Consider the following 18,615-nt stretch of genomic DNA (forward strand, 5'->3'; position numbering starts at 1 on the left):
CTGGGCATCCATTTAGTCAATCAGATAGACTGTGGACTAGCTCACATGTTTATTTTGTATCTCAGTTGTCCTCAAAAGGATTGAGGCAGCTTCCAGAAAAAAGGATAGGGTCATTATAAAGTTATAAAGCTTCTCAAGACAAGGTTGAAAATAGAAATCTAACAGACCATAGAGGGAAGGGAAAACAAATTGACTAGAAGTTAAGAGCCAAGAGATGCCACCTCTGTAATTCTGAACTCAGCCAGGAGCAAAGCAGAAATGCAGGGTCAAGCTGTGAGGGTGAAGCAGGTGTTATTTCCAAGTGGCATGTGGCCTCATGGTGGGCTGGGGAGAGTCGTTCTAGTGTTACTGACAGCATTATCTTAAGGCAGGGATATCGTCAGACTTGAACTTACATAGGAACTTGGCAGGTTGCAGATTTACATAGCAGGCCAAGTGTAGGATGCTAGCCAGAGTGGCATTTAGCCCATGACATCTATGCATGGGTCCTGATTGTTTGTCCATAAGGTTAAATCATTTGGAATATCACCTTGCAGATGTGAGTGGTGTGGACTATGTCACCACTGAGGACAAATGTCCCCTTGAAGGAAGAACCACTTCCAGACTATTGCTTTGTGGGAACAAGGGTTCAATGTTAAGAGATGGAACTTTAGATTTTTGAAGAAAAGATGTAAATCCAGGTTTACGTGTGAAATGTGACCTACAAATGTTGGCAACTATTTAAAAAATTATACTTTAACATTGCTCTTTAGACAAAACATGGTCATCTAGCTTCTATGTACCTTCAAGACTGGTTAAATTAAATGTGGAACATTGAGACCCTAGCATGCAGTGAGCATTGCTTCTAACTTCTTGACACAGTAATGTTATGGAATGAAGATGCAGGCATCTCAGCTGCTCAGATGCAGACCAAAGCCAGAAGGGTTAATTTGTCATCTTAATAACAAACAACTCGCCGGGCACGGTGGCTTACGCCTGTAATCCCAGCACTCTGGGAGGCCGAGGAGGGCAGATCACAAGGTCAGGAGATCGAGACCATCCTGGCTAACACGGTGAAACCCCATCTCTACTAAAAATACAAAAAATTAGCCAGGCATGGTGGCAGACGCCTGTAGTCCCAGCGGGAGGCTGAGGCAGGAGAATGGCGTGAACCCAGGAGGCAGAGCTTGCAGTGAGCTGAGATCGCGCCACTGCCCTCCAGCCTGGGGGACAGAGTGAGACTCCGGCTCAAAAAAAAAAAAAAAAATACAACTCATAAGAAGGATTGAAACTCAGACCTGCTGGCCATCCATGCTCTGATTACTGGACAGTCGGGCAACAAAGAGAGTCTGTTGGGGGTGGTTAGAAGTTGGGTTAGAGTGGCCTAGATTCGCATCCTGGCTTTGCCACTTGCTGCTACTGCTCCTCCTTTGTAAAATAAACATAATATTAGGATCTACTTAAGGTTTTTAGAAAGATGAAATGAATCCTAACAATGTGAGTAACACTTCACATAGTGCTTGGTCCACATGACATTCTCAAATTGTTTTAAAGAACAAAATGACAGCTCATTTTTTAAACTTCCAAAAAAAAAAAAATCCCCTGAGCAACTGTTTTTCCCATTTCCCATCTTCAAACATTCAATTCTCCTGATTTTTTTTTTTCTAGAATTTGTTTTGGTTTGGCATAGGAAAAGCTACTGTATTTTTACTTCCGGCTCTAATTTTTGCGGTAAAACTGGCTAAGTACTATCGTCGAATGGATTCGGAGGACGTGTACGATGAGTAAGTATGTGGCCTTCCACAGACATGGGGGTCATTTCCTGGGTGGTGCTGTCTTCAACGAGTTGCTAAAGATGAGTTCTGATGAGATTAAACTTGACTTCTTTTTTTTTTTTTTTTTTTTTTTTAGTAGTAGTAGTTGGGTCATTTCTATTCAGGTGAATTTTTTTTTTTTTTTCTTGGTACTGATTTTTCTATACTTGTTTTAACAGCCTTTTTCCTCTTGCTTAATCCTCTCAGCTTCCCTAACCAGCCTTTTTATTTCTTGTTTGCAGTTCCTCTCTCTCGGGGACCTGGCATTTCACTTTATGATAACTGTTTTTACACTTTCCATTTTGGCTCTGTAGTCTGCCCCTCATTCTGTGTCTGGTGAATGTGTACGCCTCGTTTTTCACTTTGCCCATCTTTCAATGTGGGTCTCTCCTGAATTTGCACTGTCAGTATCTGTGTTAGAGTAAATATCTGGGGGATGTAGTTGCTGAGCTTTCATAATAATTAAAAAAATTAATTTTATCTCCCTTTTTTGTATTTTATAGTGTTGAAACTATACCCATGAAAAAGTAAGCCTTTTTTAAAAAAACTATATTCTTAGATGGGATGGGGGAGGTTTATATTATTATGTAATGGACCTTAAACATTAAGTTATTGGCATCTTAAAATTACGTAGAAACAGCAGATCTGTCCAGGCAAAAATAAATTGCAATGCCTCTTCAAAAGAGGGCTGGCACAGGGAAGGTGCTCAAGAAATACTTCATGAATTAATGAAAGTTTTATATGCTAAGTTTATTAATCTATAAAGTAGTCATTTGGTCTTTGAAATTTAAAAGGAGCAAAATGTAAACTACTCATTTGTCTTGTTTTTAGATTTAACAAATTTTTACATACTTTTCGTGACCATTACATTGTCTTTGTAATCCATGATGTAAATACTTCATCTGAGAGATAACATTGTGTTTTGGTGTATTTATTTTTGTTACAGTATGGAAAATGGTAATAATGGTTATCATAAAGATCATTTATATGGTATTCACAATCCTGTTATGACAAGGTAAAGCAAAGTCTGGAAGTGCATGCCTGTTCTGTGATAAACCGTCTCATCTCCTATATATCAGCACTGAATTTTCTGCATGCTGTTGATGCCTTCACTTCTCTGTGTGTGATACTTTATCAATGCGAGTCTCCAATCATGCTCTACATAGTGTTCTATGATGCCATGAGTTTAAATGTTCAGTAGATTTCTAAACAACGGAATTATTCAGCAACTAAAATTTGGTGTCATCTTAAAATGCTATGTATGGTTGTAGATCATTACAGATTAAATGCATGCATACCTTGCATTTAGAATTTCTCTGCACCAAATAAACTGAGTAGTTACAGTTTTCAAAGCCCCTTCCTTCCTTCCTTCCTTCCTTCCTTCCTTCCTTCCTTCCTTCCTTCCTTCCTTCCTTCCTTCCTTCCTTCCTTCCTTTTTTCCCTTCCAATAAATTAACTGTAACCAACCAGAAAAAGAACCCCAATTCTTCCTCCAAAATCTTTATGAATTTACGTTCTCTAGAAGTAAGGAGCTTCTCTGGTTCTGGATATGTTATATATCAGGTAACTCTGAGCTTTGCTTGCCAGAGGTCAATCCTCTTCTGAGGCTCTACTAAGAATTCAGACCCACACGTCAGCCAGGGACCTATCTGCTCAGAAGAGGTGGAGCCATAGTGTGCAGGGCAGCAGGGCCACAGTGGGCTGTCCTCTTCAGTGGGCGTGGTCCTTCCCATGCCCATGCAGCTGGCCCCCTAGTGCTCCCCCGAGCCCTGCTCTGCACAGTGATGTCTCAGATGCAAAAACGTGAGTCTAACGGTGCATGGGGGGGATCCACCTTAGAAGGCTCATGCTCCACATGGGAGGCGTCCAGTTAAAAGTGCCCACATTCAGGGAAGCCCACAGCTTTGGCTTCACACCAGGTATTTCTATTTAGAGCCTCCCAGGCCAGAAGCTGCTCATCAGTCAGGCACATCCTTATCTTAAGCAATATTACCTAATAACAGTTGATGCTGCACCTTGGTCAGATTTCAAGGTGAACAGAACCAGAAAGTCATAAAATTTGTCCTTTCAGAAGGATAAGTGGCTTCCTGGACTTAAAACTTGGAACATTGTAAAAAATTCAGAACTTTTCATTATAATTTTCCATTTAGGGGAAGAGAAGTTACCTGAGTGCATTCCAGCTGCTATAACGAAATGCCTTAAACTAGGTAGCTTGTAAACACCAGGGTTTATTTCTCACAGTTCTGGAGGCAGGGAAACAAGACGAAGGTGCCATCAGATTCCGTGTCCGGTGAAGGACCACTTTCTCATAGGTGGCGTCGTCTTGCCAAATCCTCACATGGCGGAAAGGGCAGGCTGGCTCCTTGGAGTCTCTTTTCTAAAGGCGTTAATGAGAAACTAATGAGGGCCCTGCCTTCATGACCTAAAGCATCACTGTGATTATGATTTCAATGTATGAATTTTAGGAGTGCACATTCAGCTGAGAGCAGAAATGGTGATAATAACAAAAATAAAGTTCTCGGTCAGGCACGGTGGCTCATGCCTGTAATCCCAGCACATTGGGAGGCCAAGGTGGGTGGATCACGAGGTCAGGAGATCAAGACCATCCTGGCTAACGCGGTGAAACTTTGTCTCCACTAAAAACACAAAAAAGTAGCCAGATGTGGTGGCACACGCCCGTAGTCCCTGCTACTCGGGAGGCTGAGGCAGGAGAATCGCTTGAACCCGGGAGGCAGAGATTGCAGTGAGCCGAGATCATGCCACTGCACTCCAGCCCGGGTGACAGAGGGAGACTCCGTCTCTAAATAAATACAGTTCTGAAATGGCAAATTGACTTCATCTCATCTGATATTTCCAGTATGCAAGGCTTGGTGGCTAGAGTGCTGTATTGTGACAGAGTTGAAGATAGAGTTAAGTATCAATTAGCCAGGTATGCTCTGGGGATAGCAGACAGCACGGCTGCCTGCATAATGTCCTCGCCTTCTTTTTCGTGGTGTAGCATGCTTGGAGGGTATCTTATATATATGGACAGAGATTTTCAAGATCAGAGGACAGCTGTTCTCAATTACCTCGGTTGCCCTAACATCGGATCTTCTAGGACTACTCTGAATTTGTAGAATTGCTTCCTGGTGCTTGCCTGTTGGTTGTGAGGGCACTGAAAGTACTCTCTGTTCTAAGAAGAGTCATCCAGGCTGCATGGAAGATGCTAGAGAGAGACGCAAGCCTGGGTGGAGGTTGCCACAGGCAGATTTTCTGGAAGCAGTGCTGAAATGGAGTTTGGAGTGCAGGATGTTTATGAGGATCCATGGTTGTGAAAGAAAGGGGGAGAAGTTGAGGTTGGCCTGCCCAAGCCTTGGCCCGGCTGGTCAGGAGCTCTGGATCAAGCATGGCCTGTAGGGAGTTGCCCACATTGGGCTCAGCTAAGCCTTTGCACCCCATCTTCCCCCAGAGCGGTAGGCTCTGACAACTGGAGGTTCTCTGCTGGCCATGCTGCCCCCAGCTGGAGGCAAGTCATTCTTAAAAGGGAATCTAGAAGGCACAACTCCATGGCTCCCTGAGAGGCAGATGCACGGGTGGGCCTGGATGAATGTGCTGCATCCAAGAAATCCTCCCACAATTGAAAGGGAGGTGTCAGTGTGCAAGCTGGCAAGACAGCCTTTGAGATGCCAGGGTCCTCTCCGCACACCAGTACTGCCACAGACCTTTGTCACTAAGGCATGATCATCACAGCCAACCGGACTCTGGCTAATTCCCAGCTTCAGATCTGAGTGCTGGAAATAGGCAGGCGTCAGCTGTCTTCTGTCTTACGCCACCACGTGAGCCCTTTCCTACAAAGGAGGGTAGATTTCCATTTCTAGCATCAATAAGAGAATAACCGAGCACCTATTTAGTGCCACAGATGTCCTGTGTATAGCGTCAAAGACTTAATTGTCTAGGCTCAAGAAGCTTGTTGTGGCTCTCCTTATTTACTAGTTTTTACCCACATTGCTGGAACAGCGTAAGATTTGCTAACTCTTGGATTTAACTTGCTACACAAGAAAAAAGACATGATAATGATGGAAAATAGGAAAATGTTAGAAAACAGCCCTAGCCAGTGTTGAGAAATGCCACTCTTCTCACTTGCTAATGAACATTTCATCTTGGGCTGTTAGCGTTGACATTCAAACTAGATTAAATGCCTTCGTTCTGTTAGATACATAAATGAAGCTTTAGGATGATTCTGTGGTCATTCTTACTACAACAGACATTGGAAGGACTTGTCCTTGTGAAGGGCCTAGCACTTCACACATCTGTGAAGCCTGGGACTAGGGATATACTAATGTTGGGTGACCTTCCTTAACGGTCCACAGTACATTTGAATTTTTTTCTACTTTCTATATTCTGTGTTCTACAGTAGAGCTCTAAGGGCAGGTTGAAGTGTTTTGTTTCAATAAGAGAAAAATCCCAAAGACTGACACCGTATGTGAGTTTCGCTGAAGCACCTTTCATGGTAACAATTAAATTGAGACTTGTTTCCCTTCCTGCACACCCACCTCCAGTGGGAGCCCTGGCAAGTCTCCTGGATGTTCAGCCCGTCTACAGGCAGTCAGTGAAGAATCATAGTTTTGATTTGGTTTATTTGCAGAAGGTTAGGAAATGACAGCCCAGAAACTAGGGACATTGGGACACCTTTCTTTTCCACCCAGACCCTCCTAGAGGTCCCCGGGGTCTGAGTTGGAGTGGATCCTTGCTCTGCCTCCATGTGTCATTATGGAAGTGCTATTTAATGTCCTTGAGCCTCAGTTTTCTCACTTGTAAAAGGGGGGAATAATAAAAGCTTTGAGGCTGGGTGCCGTGGCTCACGGCTGTAATCCCAGCATTTTGGGAAGCCAAGGCCGGCAAATCACAAGGTCAGGAGTTCAAGACCACGCTGGCCAACGTGGTGAAACCCCATCTCTACTAAAAATACAAAAAATTAACTGGGCGTAGTGGCAGGCACCTGTAATCCCAGCTACTCGGGAGGCTAAGGCAAGAGAATCACTTGAACCCGGGAGGCAGAGGTTTCAGTGAGCTGAGATCGCACCACTGCACTCCATCCCGGGCGACAGAGTGAGACTCTGTCTCAATAAATAAATAAATAAAAATAAGAGCCTTGTTTGCATAGGGTTGTGAGGGTTCAGTGAGGTAACCAGGCAAAATATTCACCCTTTGACCACAGTGAGCCCTTATTTAAGGGTTTGCGGTTCACTATAAAAACCGTAATCTTTTCTTATTACCCTGGCATTTCCGATGGAGGGAACCCAAAGGTGATTCAGAAGATAACTAAGTGTGGCTCTAATCTGTTAGCTGAGCCAGCTCCACTTAGCCTCCATCGATGACACCAACTGGGCTATGGATATTAGCAGACACCTCGTGATACCGTCGTACAAATGAACTCGAATTGATGCCTCCTTCACATGGCTTGAGACTGTGATTTTCCCCCAGTGTTTATCGCCAACAGTTTTCAGGTGTTGGCTGCATTTCAGGACAAAGCTAGGTTTAAGAGGCAAATGATCAGTGTACAGAGAAGGTGCTTGGCTATTTTAGAAAAGCCTTCTGGCTGATGTGGTGGCTCACGCTTTTAATCCCAGCACTTTGGGAGGCTGAGGAGGGAGGATCACTTGAGCTCAGGAGTTCAAAACCAGCCTGGGCAACATAGCAACACCCTGTCTCTATAAATGAAAAAAAAAATTCTTTTTAACGTAAGAATGAAAGAAAAGCCTTCTGCAAACCAGGACGTTAGTACTTACCAAGTGTGGAGCAGTTTGATAACTAATATTGCTTCATGGAGTGTTTCCCAGGAGAATTCTCTTAAGTAAGAACCATAAAGTGGGGTGCTTCTGAGTGGCAAACTCAGTTTCATGGACTAGTTTTTTTTTTTGTTCCCCTTTTCTTTTATCTTTGTTATTTCTTAAACACTCACACACATGTATACACACACATACTGTAATTAGTCCCTTATACATACAGTCTGTGGTTATTTGCTTTTGATTGAAGGAAAAGTTAATAGACTTTCATATAAACCTACGTAAGCCTGGATTTTCTTTCCAACGATGCTTCTGTCTGCCACACAAAGTCTCCAGAGCAAGTGGAGGCATTTTCATTTCAGGAAATAATGAGTGACTCGTTTCCAAACCTTCTTCCTAGCCTTTCATGGATCACTAGAGGTCACTCAGATTGTGATCTTTCTCCTGCTAGTGTGTGTGTGTAAACTTACTCTGTCTAGCTCTGACTTCAGAGATCAAGAGAGAAAGTTGCTCCATGTGAGGCCACAAAGGCTTGAGAACAACCGAACACCAGTGTTGGTCCGGTAGCCCCAGCAACCGGGCAGGATGGCCACCCTGCCTCATCCTGCACAGTCCTCACATTGGCCCTTTTGGCTATCATCACCTCCCTGTTGTCTGTCTTTTGCAGGTAGACTCAGGGACGTGTAGGCCATGCCCAGGTCTCCACAGCTAGCCAGGGCCAAGCTAAGATTTGAGCTATTTCTCCTATTCTCCCAAAGGCAGGTGGACAAAGAAAAATTCCCAAAACAGGTGGAAAGACCACAGAATAATTTGATTATTTTTCCCAGTCTTCACTCTGAAGACTACCAAATTGGCAGAAGGAGGAACAAATAAGAGGCAAATGTTGCTAGAAACTCTAGTTTATCTGAAAAGGAGAGAAATCTGATTTTAATATGAAATTACCCTTTTTAATGTTAGCAAACAATGTTGAGGAAAAAAATACCATGGGGGCCCAACAAAATATGTCTGTGAACCACCTTCTTGCTAGTTCTGCTGCAGATGGTGTTCATTGTGAGTGCTGTTGTAGATTCTTTGTTGTTGTTGTTGTTGTTGGAGACACAGTTTCACTCTGTCACACAGGCTGGAATGCAGTGGTGTGATCTCAGCTCACTGCAACTTCCACCTCCTGGGTTCAAGCGATTCTTGTGCTTCAACCTCCTGAGTAGCTGGGATTACAGGCTCACACTACCATGCTCAGCTAATTTTTCTGTTGTTAGTAGAGATGGAGTTTCGCTCTGTTGGCCAGGCTGGTCTTGAACTCCTGACCTCAAATGATCTACCCCAAAGTGCTAGATTACAGGCATGAGCCACTGTGCTTGGCCAGATTCTTAGATAGAAGTAGGAGGGGTTCGCATGGCTGTACCTCTGCAGCCTGGAGGAGGAAGCAGGTGGATCCCAGGGAATGCTACATGAACAGCAGCTGACCTTCCCCTGGGTAGGTTCTGGCTGCATAGGTCTTGGGTGCTTGGAACCCCTTCCCTTGTGTGATGTTTTAGGTTCTTCAGGGACCAGGACCTTCCTTTTTCTGTGAAGGGATAGTGCATCAGTGACAAACAGATTCCACCTCCTGGGCCAACTTCTCTCTGTTGATCACGTTGCCCAGAGCCCTGTGTTGATTGAAATCTGGAGGTTTAATCCAGACTGACTCAAAAGTGCTGTCATCAGTGTGTGATGTCCACTCTGGGGACAGGAGAGTCTCAGATGTCATGCATTGGCCTTCTTTATTTTATTACTTTATTGTGTCGGGCACCCAGGAAGTTATCATTCAGAGCCCAAATCCTAATGGCCTGAAGAAAAATGTCTTCCAGTTATGGTCTCATCTAACGCCCTTTGTTTCTCTTACATCAGGATCTTCCAGGATTAGTTTTAGTTACTTGCTATAGTTTCATTGTCCCCTCCAAAACTCATGTTGAGATTTAATTGCCGTTGTGACTATATTAATAGGCGAGACCTTGGACAGGTGGATAGGTCATGAGAGCTCTGCCTTCATAAATGGATTAATGCCATTATCATGGGAGTGGGCTCCTGATAAAAGGAGGAAGCTGGACCCCATTCCCTGTCTGTCTCTTGCACTCATTTGCCCTTCCACCATGGGATGATGCAGCATGAAAGCCCTCACCAGATGCCAGCACCAAGCTCTTGGACTTCGTGGCCTTCAGAACTATAAAAAACATTATTTCTTTTTCTTTGTAAGTTACCCAGTCTCTGATATTCTGTTATAGCAGCAGAAAACAGACTGCTGCCTAAATTGGTTTGTTTCGCTCATTTCCTGCTTCTGAGGTCTCCAGAGTTCCATCTCTTCCAGGATAGGATGGATATACTGTCTGGGGGAGAGGCACTGCTAGGCAAGAGGAGAAGAACTAGTGATCCTGTTAGTGTGCGCAGTATCCCTCTGCTCAGTAAGGCAAATGTAGATATTCTTTAGAAATGATTGCCAGAGCCTACAGTCCTTCATAATGTTCAGCTCCAGGTCCTGGTGAGGTGGACAGTAACAAGAGATTGAACCAGCCCCTGCTTGCACCCTTTTCCGGGGGCCCTTTGAGCCCTTTCAATAAAGAGTTTGTTTCTTTACCGAAAGCATAAAGAGTAGTGCAGGAAGAGGCACACAGAACCAAGCATGTGCACTTTCTCAAGTGAAACACTTTAGAAGGAATGTCTTGCCTGGCAGGTGCCCTGATGTCCTCTGTGCACATCCTCCCCCAACCTCATGTGTCTGATGCAGCACTGGAGTGAGGCAAGGTGGATCCTGTAGGTTCAGGGGGGTTGTGATCCACCCAAAGTCACAGTTGGGGAGGGTGGTGCCCGAGTTGAAACTGCAGACCTTCCAGATGGAGTTCACTAGTCTTCCCCTGGCGTATACCTTTTGATTGTCAAGGCCATTATCCCGGAGTCACTTTAGAGGACACTAGGGCTACTGTTGATGGTTCACCCGGAGAGCCACTTAGAGGCCATATGCACTGCCTGATCTTACATCCAGGAATTTGTAGTTGTAATAAGGTCCCTGCGGAACTTCCATTTGCTTCTCTCCTAGAAGCAGACTTTAGAAAGACTCCTGTGGTAGACTGGTGTGTACTGCGGTGTTGCTGCTGGTCTATTGTCTTCAGCATGTATTCTTAGTGACTCTTAACACTTTTAACCTTAGATTGTGAATATTCATTTATATGATATTCACATATCATTTATATGATAAACTGTCATAGTCTGTTTATCCTCTTTATCTTCTAGTCTCTTTTTAAAAGTGATACAAACAGAAGCTAGAGTAACCAATGTTTTGTTGGACACATTCTTCTTGATAAACTTTATGAGGTGTGGTTTATATTCGTCTGTACCTTTAGTAACAGACCTGCTTCTTAGCACAGAGGTGATGAAACCACCCACAGCTTTCCTGGGGGTATTATATTTCTTTATTTTTTTGTTTTTTAGCCCATCACATTGATAGCTGATGTTGAAATTGCTTGAGGTAAGTTTGATGCTTTCGTTGAAGAGAATCTATAGGACTATAGTTTTTAGTTTTTAGAACATCAAAACATAGCTATTCCTAATACATTAAGTGGGAAATCTAGGTCAGTATATTACACATGATGATTTTATATATCCAGTCCACCCTCTGTACCTGCAGGTTCCACATCCATGGATTCAAGCTGTGGATTAAAAATACTGTAAAAAATGTTTTTTAAATAACAGTACAAAAATAAAAATAATAAAAACAATACAGTATAACAACTACTTACATAACACTTACATTGTATTAGGTATTATGAGTAATCTAGAGATGATACACAGTATGCTGGAGGATGTGTGTAGGGGTCCTGGAACCAATCCCACATGGATCCTGAGGGATGACTGGATATATAGATACGATACAATGACCTTCTCTGTATATACATACATTGCTATATAAATGTGTGTGTATTTATATATGTATATACACACACACACACAGAGTAAGTATGTGTGTATATTTTAAAAAATAAGTTTTTTTTTTTTAAGTAAAAAAATAAGGGCTGGCGCGGTGGCTCACACCTGTAATCCCAGCACTATGGGAGGCCGAGGCGGGTAGATCGCTTGAGGTCAGGAGTTGGAAACCAGCCTGGCCAACATGGTGAAACCCTGTTTCTACTTTAAAAAGTTAGCCGGGTGTGGTGGCAGGCCCCTGTAATCCTGCCTGTAATCTCAGCTACTCAGAAGGCTGAGGCAGGAGAATCGCTTGAACCTGGGAGGCAGAGGTTGCAGTGAGCCGAGATCGCACCACTGCACTCCAGCCTGGGCAACAGAGTGAGACTTCATCTCAGAAAAAAAAAGAAAAAAAGTTTTTTTAGAGTAAAAAGTAAGCCAGGCATGGTAGTGCCTGACTGTAGTCCCAGCTACTGGGGTGGGAGGTGGTGGTAGAAGGATTGCTTGAGCCCAGGAGTTCAAAGATGCAGTGAACCATGATTATACCTGTGAAGAGCCAACACACTCATGCACTCCAACTTGGAAAATGTAGTGAGACCCTATCTCTAAAAAAACAAACGAACAAACAAAAATCTAGAAATCTGTGTACCAACCACATACCTTGAGTATTATAGACTTAAAATTTTTTTCTGGCTGGGCGTGGTGGCTCATGCCTGTAATCCCAGCACTTTGAGAAGCTGAGGTGGGCAGATCACTTGGGATTAGGAGTTCGAGACCAGCCTGGCCAACATGACGAAACCCTATCTCTACTAAAAAATATAAAAATTAGCCTGGCATGGTGGCAGGTGCCTGTAGTCCCAGCTACTTGGGAGGCTGAGGCAGGAGAATCACTTGAACCTGGGAGGCGGAGGTTGTAGTGAGCCAAGATTGCACCATTGCACTCCAGCCTAGGTGACAGAGTGAGACTCCCTCTCAAATAATAATAATAATAATAATAATAAAATAAATAAACAAAAACCACAAAGTTTTTTTCTATATTGCTATATTTTAACAAATTGTTTTGCAACAAACATATTGTTGTGCCTCTTGAACGAGTTTATATTTTCCTTAGTTCTTAGGCTCCTGGTGGGTACCATTTTAGGATTATGCATTCTTGGTTTTCTCTTTATTAATTCAAAAGCAATTTCTAAAATTGTGTTTAACTTTCATTTCAGCATCAGGATACTCAAAGTGGAAAGGATCACAGATTTTTGGTAGTTTCTGGGTCTACAAGGACTTTCCAAATCCAGGAGGAACGCCAGTGGCAACGTAGTGACTCAGGCGGGCACCAAGGAAACGGTGCCATTAGTCTCTGGGTAGTGCTTTAAGAATGAACACAATCATGTTTATAGTCCATGGTCCATCACTATTCAAGGATGACTCCCTCCCTGTCTATTTTTGTTTTTTACTTTTTTACACTGAGTTTCTATTTAGACACTACAACATATGGGGTGTTTGTTCCCATTGGATGCATTTCTGTCAAAACTCTTATCAAATGTGATGGCTAGGTTCTAACATATTGCCATGTGTGGAGTGTGCTAAACACACACCAGTTTACAGGAAAGATGCATTTTGTGTACAGTAAATGGTGTATATACCTTTTGTTACCACAGAGTTTTTTAAACAAATGAGTATTATAGGACTTTCTTCTAAGTGAGCTGAATAAGTCACCATTGACTTCTTGGTGCTGTTGAAAATAATCCATTTTCACTAAAAGTGTGTGAAACCTACAGCATATCCTTCGCACAAAGATTTTTATCTATTATACTTTATCAAAGATTGGTCATGTTCCATTTGGAAATGGCATGCAAAAGCAATCCTAGAGAAACCTGCGTAACTCCATCTGCAAATTCAAAAGAGAGAGAGAGATCTTGAGAGAAAGAAGTGCTGTTCGTTCAAAAGTGGAGTTGTTTTAACAGATGCCAATTACAGTGTACAGTTTAACAGAGTTTTCTGTTGCATTAGAATAAACATGAATTGGAGTGCAGCTAACATGAATATCATCAGACTAGTATCAAGGGTTCTAAAATGAAATATGAGAAGATCCTGTCACAATTCTTAGATTTGGTGTCCAGCATGGATGAAACCTTTGAGTTTGGTCCCTAAATTTACATGAAAGCACAAGGTAAATATCCATTTGCTTTAGGATTTTCATGTTGGATCTGTCATTATCAAAAGTGATGAGCAATGAAAAACTGGTCAGACAAAATTTAACATTGACATAATGAAATTCCAAATGTAGGCTTTCCCCCAGGTCTTTTCATGTGCAGATTGCAGTTCTGATTCGTTTCAATAAAAAGGAACTTGGAAAACATGGTCTGTATGTTGCTTCCTTGAGTAGATCCAGCGACTCACAAGTTAGATGATGAAATTTGGGCATATATTATTTGTGAATTTATTCCATTACTTATTATTAAAGGCCCATTATACAGAAGTAATTCAAGGTCAAGGTCAAAGTGGGCTTTTTTTTTAGATCTTCAGATCTAAAGTCATCATTTCTTAGGGAACTGTCCAGGTCACAATACACACAATTGGATACCAACTATAGGCAAACTCTGCTTTGCCTGATGTACTCCTAAACATACACAAGTAAAAATGAATTTCTTTAAAACAACACACAAGAGGCTTGCAATTTAAACAAGACTATGTAGTGTATAATTCTTCCAGAGGAAATTATCTCCTAACTTCCCATTTTTTGAAAACCTGATTTTTCTATCGCCCATTTAAATAGTTCAAGTTATTCAAGCCAACTTAGTACTCCTAGTGTCACTCTTGCAACTTTTATTTATTTATTTTTCAGTATCTCAAATCACCAAACACAGTGGAAGGATATGGTCCTAAAGTTCTTTTTTTTTTTTTTTTTTTTTATTTGAAAAATGTAACAGTCATTTTATTTCAGCAGTTTAAAATTTTTCCTTTTCTTAAAGAGGAAGAAGGCATTTTCACACAAGGCTGGCCAGATGGGAAGAATCTTCAGCTTCAGCCTGGCCTCATTCACTTGAAAATAAAATATTTACATGAGGCCGCACCTGTGTCCAGCTGAAAGCAGGTCCTTCAGAGCGTGTGGGGGATTCTCTGCCAGCTTGATGGGCTCCTCTAAGCCAGCTGCTGGAGACGTCACCGGCTGAGGGACTCCTGCAAACGTTCATACATGATTTGATCCTTTTTTGATATAGATGATCTTACTTTCTTGAAAGCTTCTTCAAAATGCTTATGACTAATCTTGAGTTCACCTTTTTCATTTCCACTCTTCTGTCTTGCCATTTCCTGTCTCAGGGCACAGATAGAAGCTTCTCTTACCAAAGCAGAGAGATCTGCGCCCGTATAGCAATCACAGCGAAGGTCACCAGCAATTGCTTACAACTAAAGAGTTTTTCTTTTTGCTAAAAAAAACATCAGCCTGGCCAGGCACGGTGGCTCACGCCTGTAATCCCAAGACTTTGGGAGGCTGAGGACAGTGGATCATGAGGTCAGGAGATCGGGACCATCCTGGCCAACATGGTGAAACCCCATCTCTACTAAAAATACAAAAATTAGCTGGCAGTGGTGGCACGTGCCTGTAGTCCCAGCTACTGGGGAGGCTGAGGCAGGAGAATTGCTTGAACCTGGAAGGCGGAAGTTGCAGTGGGCTGAGATCATGCCACTGCACTCCAGCCTGCAGAGAAAGCGAGACTGTCTCAAAAAAGAAAAAAAAAAATCAGCCTTTCCTCAACCCGACTGCTACACTCAGCCTGGTAGTACAACGTGTTTTCTTTTTTCCCTCTCTCTTCGGAAATAATTTCCTTGAAAGAATTATCTACACATCTCTATGTCCACTTTCTCATTTCCACTGGTTCTTCAGCTCCTGTGACCTGGCTTCTGTCCCCACCAGTCCTGAAGGGCTCCTGCCGGGGTCTCCAAGGACTTGACTTTTGTGAACACATCCCCTTTACAAAGATCTCCCTTCAGGCTGCCAAAGGAGCCCTCTCCAGTGTCTTGTTGGGGCATGGCTGTCTATTCATCAGTCTCCTTCCAACACTCATCTCTCCAGTTCTTAAATTTAGGTGGCATTCGCGGGTTCTCTCCTGGTCCGCCCCTCACTCTCTCCTTGACTGATTTCATTCACTCATCACTTCACCTGCTCCCTTTGGTTCTCTCGTCACATAGAGCTCTGGCCACCCCTGTGTTCATGACATGTTTCCACCCAGATGCACCTTAAACTAGAGGTTGGCAACCTTTCTCTGTAAAGGGTCAGACAGTGAATATATTTCGCTTTCTGGGCCATGTGGCCTGTGTCTCCTCAACTGTGTTGTAGTGCAAAAGTAGCCATAGGCAATACGTAAGTGAATGGATATTGCTGTGTTCTCCAAAAATTACAAAAGCAGGCCACATGGGCCACAGTTTATAGCACCTGCCTTAAACCACTGTCCTGACCTGCACATCCCCACAGCTTCTCCCCGCCACGTTCCCTTTCTTGAATTTCTCCACCTTCACCCTCTCACTGGAGCCAGAGGAATCTCTTAAGTCTGCTTTCCCCCTCCCTTCCATCCACTCTTGGTCACCAAGCCTTCCTCTCCATCCCCACTGATGATCCTGTTACAGTTTTCATAATGTCTCTTGACTAACGAGGCCTTCCCCTCTTTCTTTTAGGCTTCCAGCCCCCTGAGTTTTGGCTAGACATATGGCTACCTCATGGGGACTATATTTCCCAGCCTTCCTTGCAGCTAGATGTGGCTGAGTGACTAGGCTTAGGCCAGGAGTAAGTGAAGTGTCTACTAAGACAAAACTGCAGATCCTGGACTTGTTCCACTGGAGTGGCAGCAATCAAACAAACCTTGGAATCCATGTGTTAAATTTGAAGAACTGCCAGGCATGAATCTGGAAGACTGGTTCATAACAGAGAAGGTCTTTTTGTTACAGCAACTCAACCCATACACAGCCAGTTTGCCCACTTCCCTCCCTGTGCACAGCCTCCCTGTCCACCAATCCTTTCTCAACACAGCAGTCTTACAGTGCAAATCTGATCATGACACTCCACGCTTAAAAGATGAACAAGCAAATAACAAGAGAAATTGGGCTGGGAATGGTGGCTCATGCCTGTAATCCCAACACTTTGGGAGGCCAAGGTGGGTGGATCATCTGAGGTCAGGAGTTCAAGACCAGCCTGACCAATATGGTGAAACCTTGTCTCTACTAAAAATATAAAAATTAGCCGAGTGTGGTGGCATGTGCCTGTAGTCCCAGCTACTCAGGAGGGTGAGACAGGAGAGTTGCTTGAACCTGGGAGGCGGAGGTTGCAGTGAGCTGAGATCACACCATTGCACTCCAACCTGGGTGACAGAGCAAAACTCCGTCTCAAAAAAAAAAAAAAGAGAGAGAAATCACTGCCTTCAAGAGTATTAAAGCAGGATGAAGTGATAGAGGAACAGAAGAGCTCATTTACATTGTATAGCAAGGGAAGGCCTCCTTGAGGGTGGCAGGGAGAAGTTAGGCATGCAATGTTCGGGAAAAGATACTCAGGCAGTGAGCACGACTAGTGCAAAGGTCTTGAGGCTTGGTTTGTCCCAAAAGCAGAAGGAGGAAGAGCGTGATTAGAGCTCTCATGATAAGTTCCCATTGAAGGGTAAACTCAGCCTCACTAAGGCGTTGAAAAGGGCTGGCCATAACCTCAGGGCGGCTAGATGGGTCTAGCAAGCTGTTGCCTGCAACACTGTGGTGGGTGGGAGAAAGGAGGTTGGAGCTGAACACCTGCCTTCCTCTGGCCACGACATGGAGCCTGGCTTGGAGTGCTGTTTACTCCAGGGGCTCCTGAATCGGAAGCACACGAAGGGCAAGGCTCTGTCTCAGAACCGACCCTGTGGATTGGTACAGGGGCTGTGGACCCCACCCTGAGTCACCTCTCCAGCTTGATTCTCACCACTGCCTCCTTGCCCCTCACATTTCAGCAGTCCATAAACCTGCATTCCAGGAGCACTCCTTTACAGGAAGCATTGCCCTGCCTTAAGAACCTGCCCTTGGCCAGGCACAGTGGCTCATACCTCTAATCTCAGCACTTAGGGAGGCTGAAGTGGGCTGATCACTTGAAGTCAGGAGTTCGAGACCAGCCTTGCCAACATGGCGAAACCTCATCTCTACTAAAAACAGAAAAATTAGCCTGGCATGGTGGTGGGCGCCTGTAATCCCAACTACTCAGGTGGCTGAGGCAGGAGAATTGCTTGAACCTGGGAGGTGGAGGTTGCAGTGAGCCAAGATTGCACTACTGCACTCCAGCCTGGGTGGCAAAGTAAGACTGTCTCAAAAAAAAAAAAAAAAAGAACCTACCTTTAGCTGGTTGTGGTGGTTCACATCTGTAATTCCAGTGACTCCAGAGGACAAAGAAACAGAAGGATTGCTTGAGGCCAGGAGTTTGAGATCGGCCTGGACAACAGAGTAAGACCCCGTCCCTAAAAATTAAAAATTAAAAATTTAGCTGGGTGTAGCAGCCCAAGCCTGTAGTCCCAGTTACTTGGGAGGCTGAGGCAGGAGGAGTGATTGAGCCCAGGAGTTGGAGGCTACAATGAGCCAGTCAGCTATGATCACACCACTGCAGTCCGGTCTAGGTGATAGAATGAGGCCCCGTCTCTTAAAAAAAAAACAACTGCCCTTTACCCTTTCTCAACCTGGCAAGTTGACTGACTTGTCTTGAAGGTTTGGCACCACTTGGAAGCTTCCTCTGCTCCCCACCTGGGGTGATGCCCTCTTCTGGGAGGCTCTCACTGCTACACAGACAATGGCTGCCAAAGCTCAGTCCGACTTTAGTTCCAGCGCTACTAGGTCTTCTCAGGACTCAGGTTATCCAGGCGGAAGGAAGGCTGTGCCAGGTACCAGCTACCCCACGTGGGATCGCCAAGATAAATCCTTCACATTCAAACTAGTCCCGCAACGTCCGTCAACCCTATCCCTAACAGCAAATTGCCACCTTTAGTCCACTCCACAGTGCCCTCTGGAAAGTCATCAAAAGACAGTTATGACCATACCAAAATATGATTCTTGACACAGAACCAAAAGTTATTTTCAATTTATTTTGGGATTTTTTCTATTTTTAGAACAATAATAATAATGTTTAA

General features: G+C 43.8%; 1 protein-coding gene across 17 annotated transcripts in view; it reads left to right on the top strand.

The window, feature by feature from the left end:
* The window catches only part of PROM1 (prominin 1), a 154,486-nt gene extending 140,642 nt beyond the window's left edge, over nt 1-13,844 (top strand). For 7 of the 17 annotated variants that reach the window (XM_017958580.3, XM_017958583.3, XM_017958581.3 and 4 more), the window contains 5 exons: nt 1,648-1,763; nt 2,297-2,320; nt 2,740-2,808; nt 11,021-11,057; nt 12,706-12,881. In XM_017958580.3, coding sequence (XP_017814069.2) covers nt 1,648-1,763; nt 2,297-2,320; nt 2,740-2,808; nt 11,021-11,033 — 222 coding nt within the window. In that variant the 3' untranslated portion in view covers nt 11,034-11,057; nt 12,706-12,881. The other 10 variants (XM_017958588.3, XM_017958590.3, XM_031664704.1 and 7 more) reach the window with 5 other exon arrangements.
* Nucleotides 13,845-18,615: the final 4,771 nt, after the last annotated feature.

This window comes from Papio anubis, chromosome 3 (genome assembly GCF_008728515.1).
Source record: "Papio anubis isolate 15944 chromosome 3, Panubis1.0, whole genome shotgun sequence".
In the NCBI taxonomy this organism is placed as follows: Eukaryota; Metazoa; Chordata; class Mammalia; order Primates; family Cercopithecidae; genus Papio; species Papio anubis.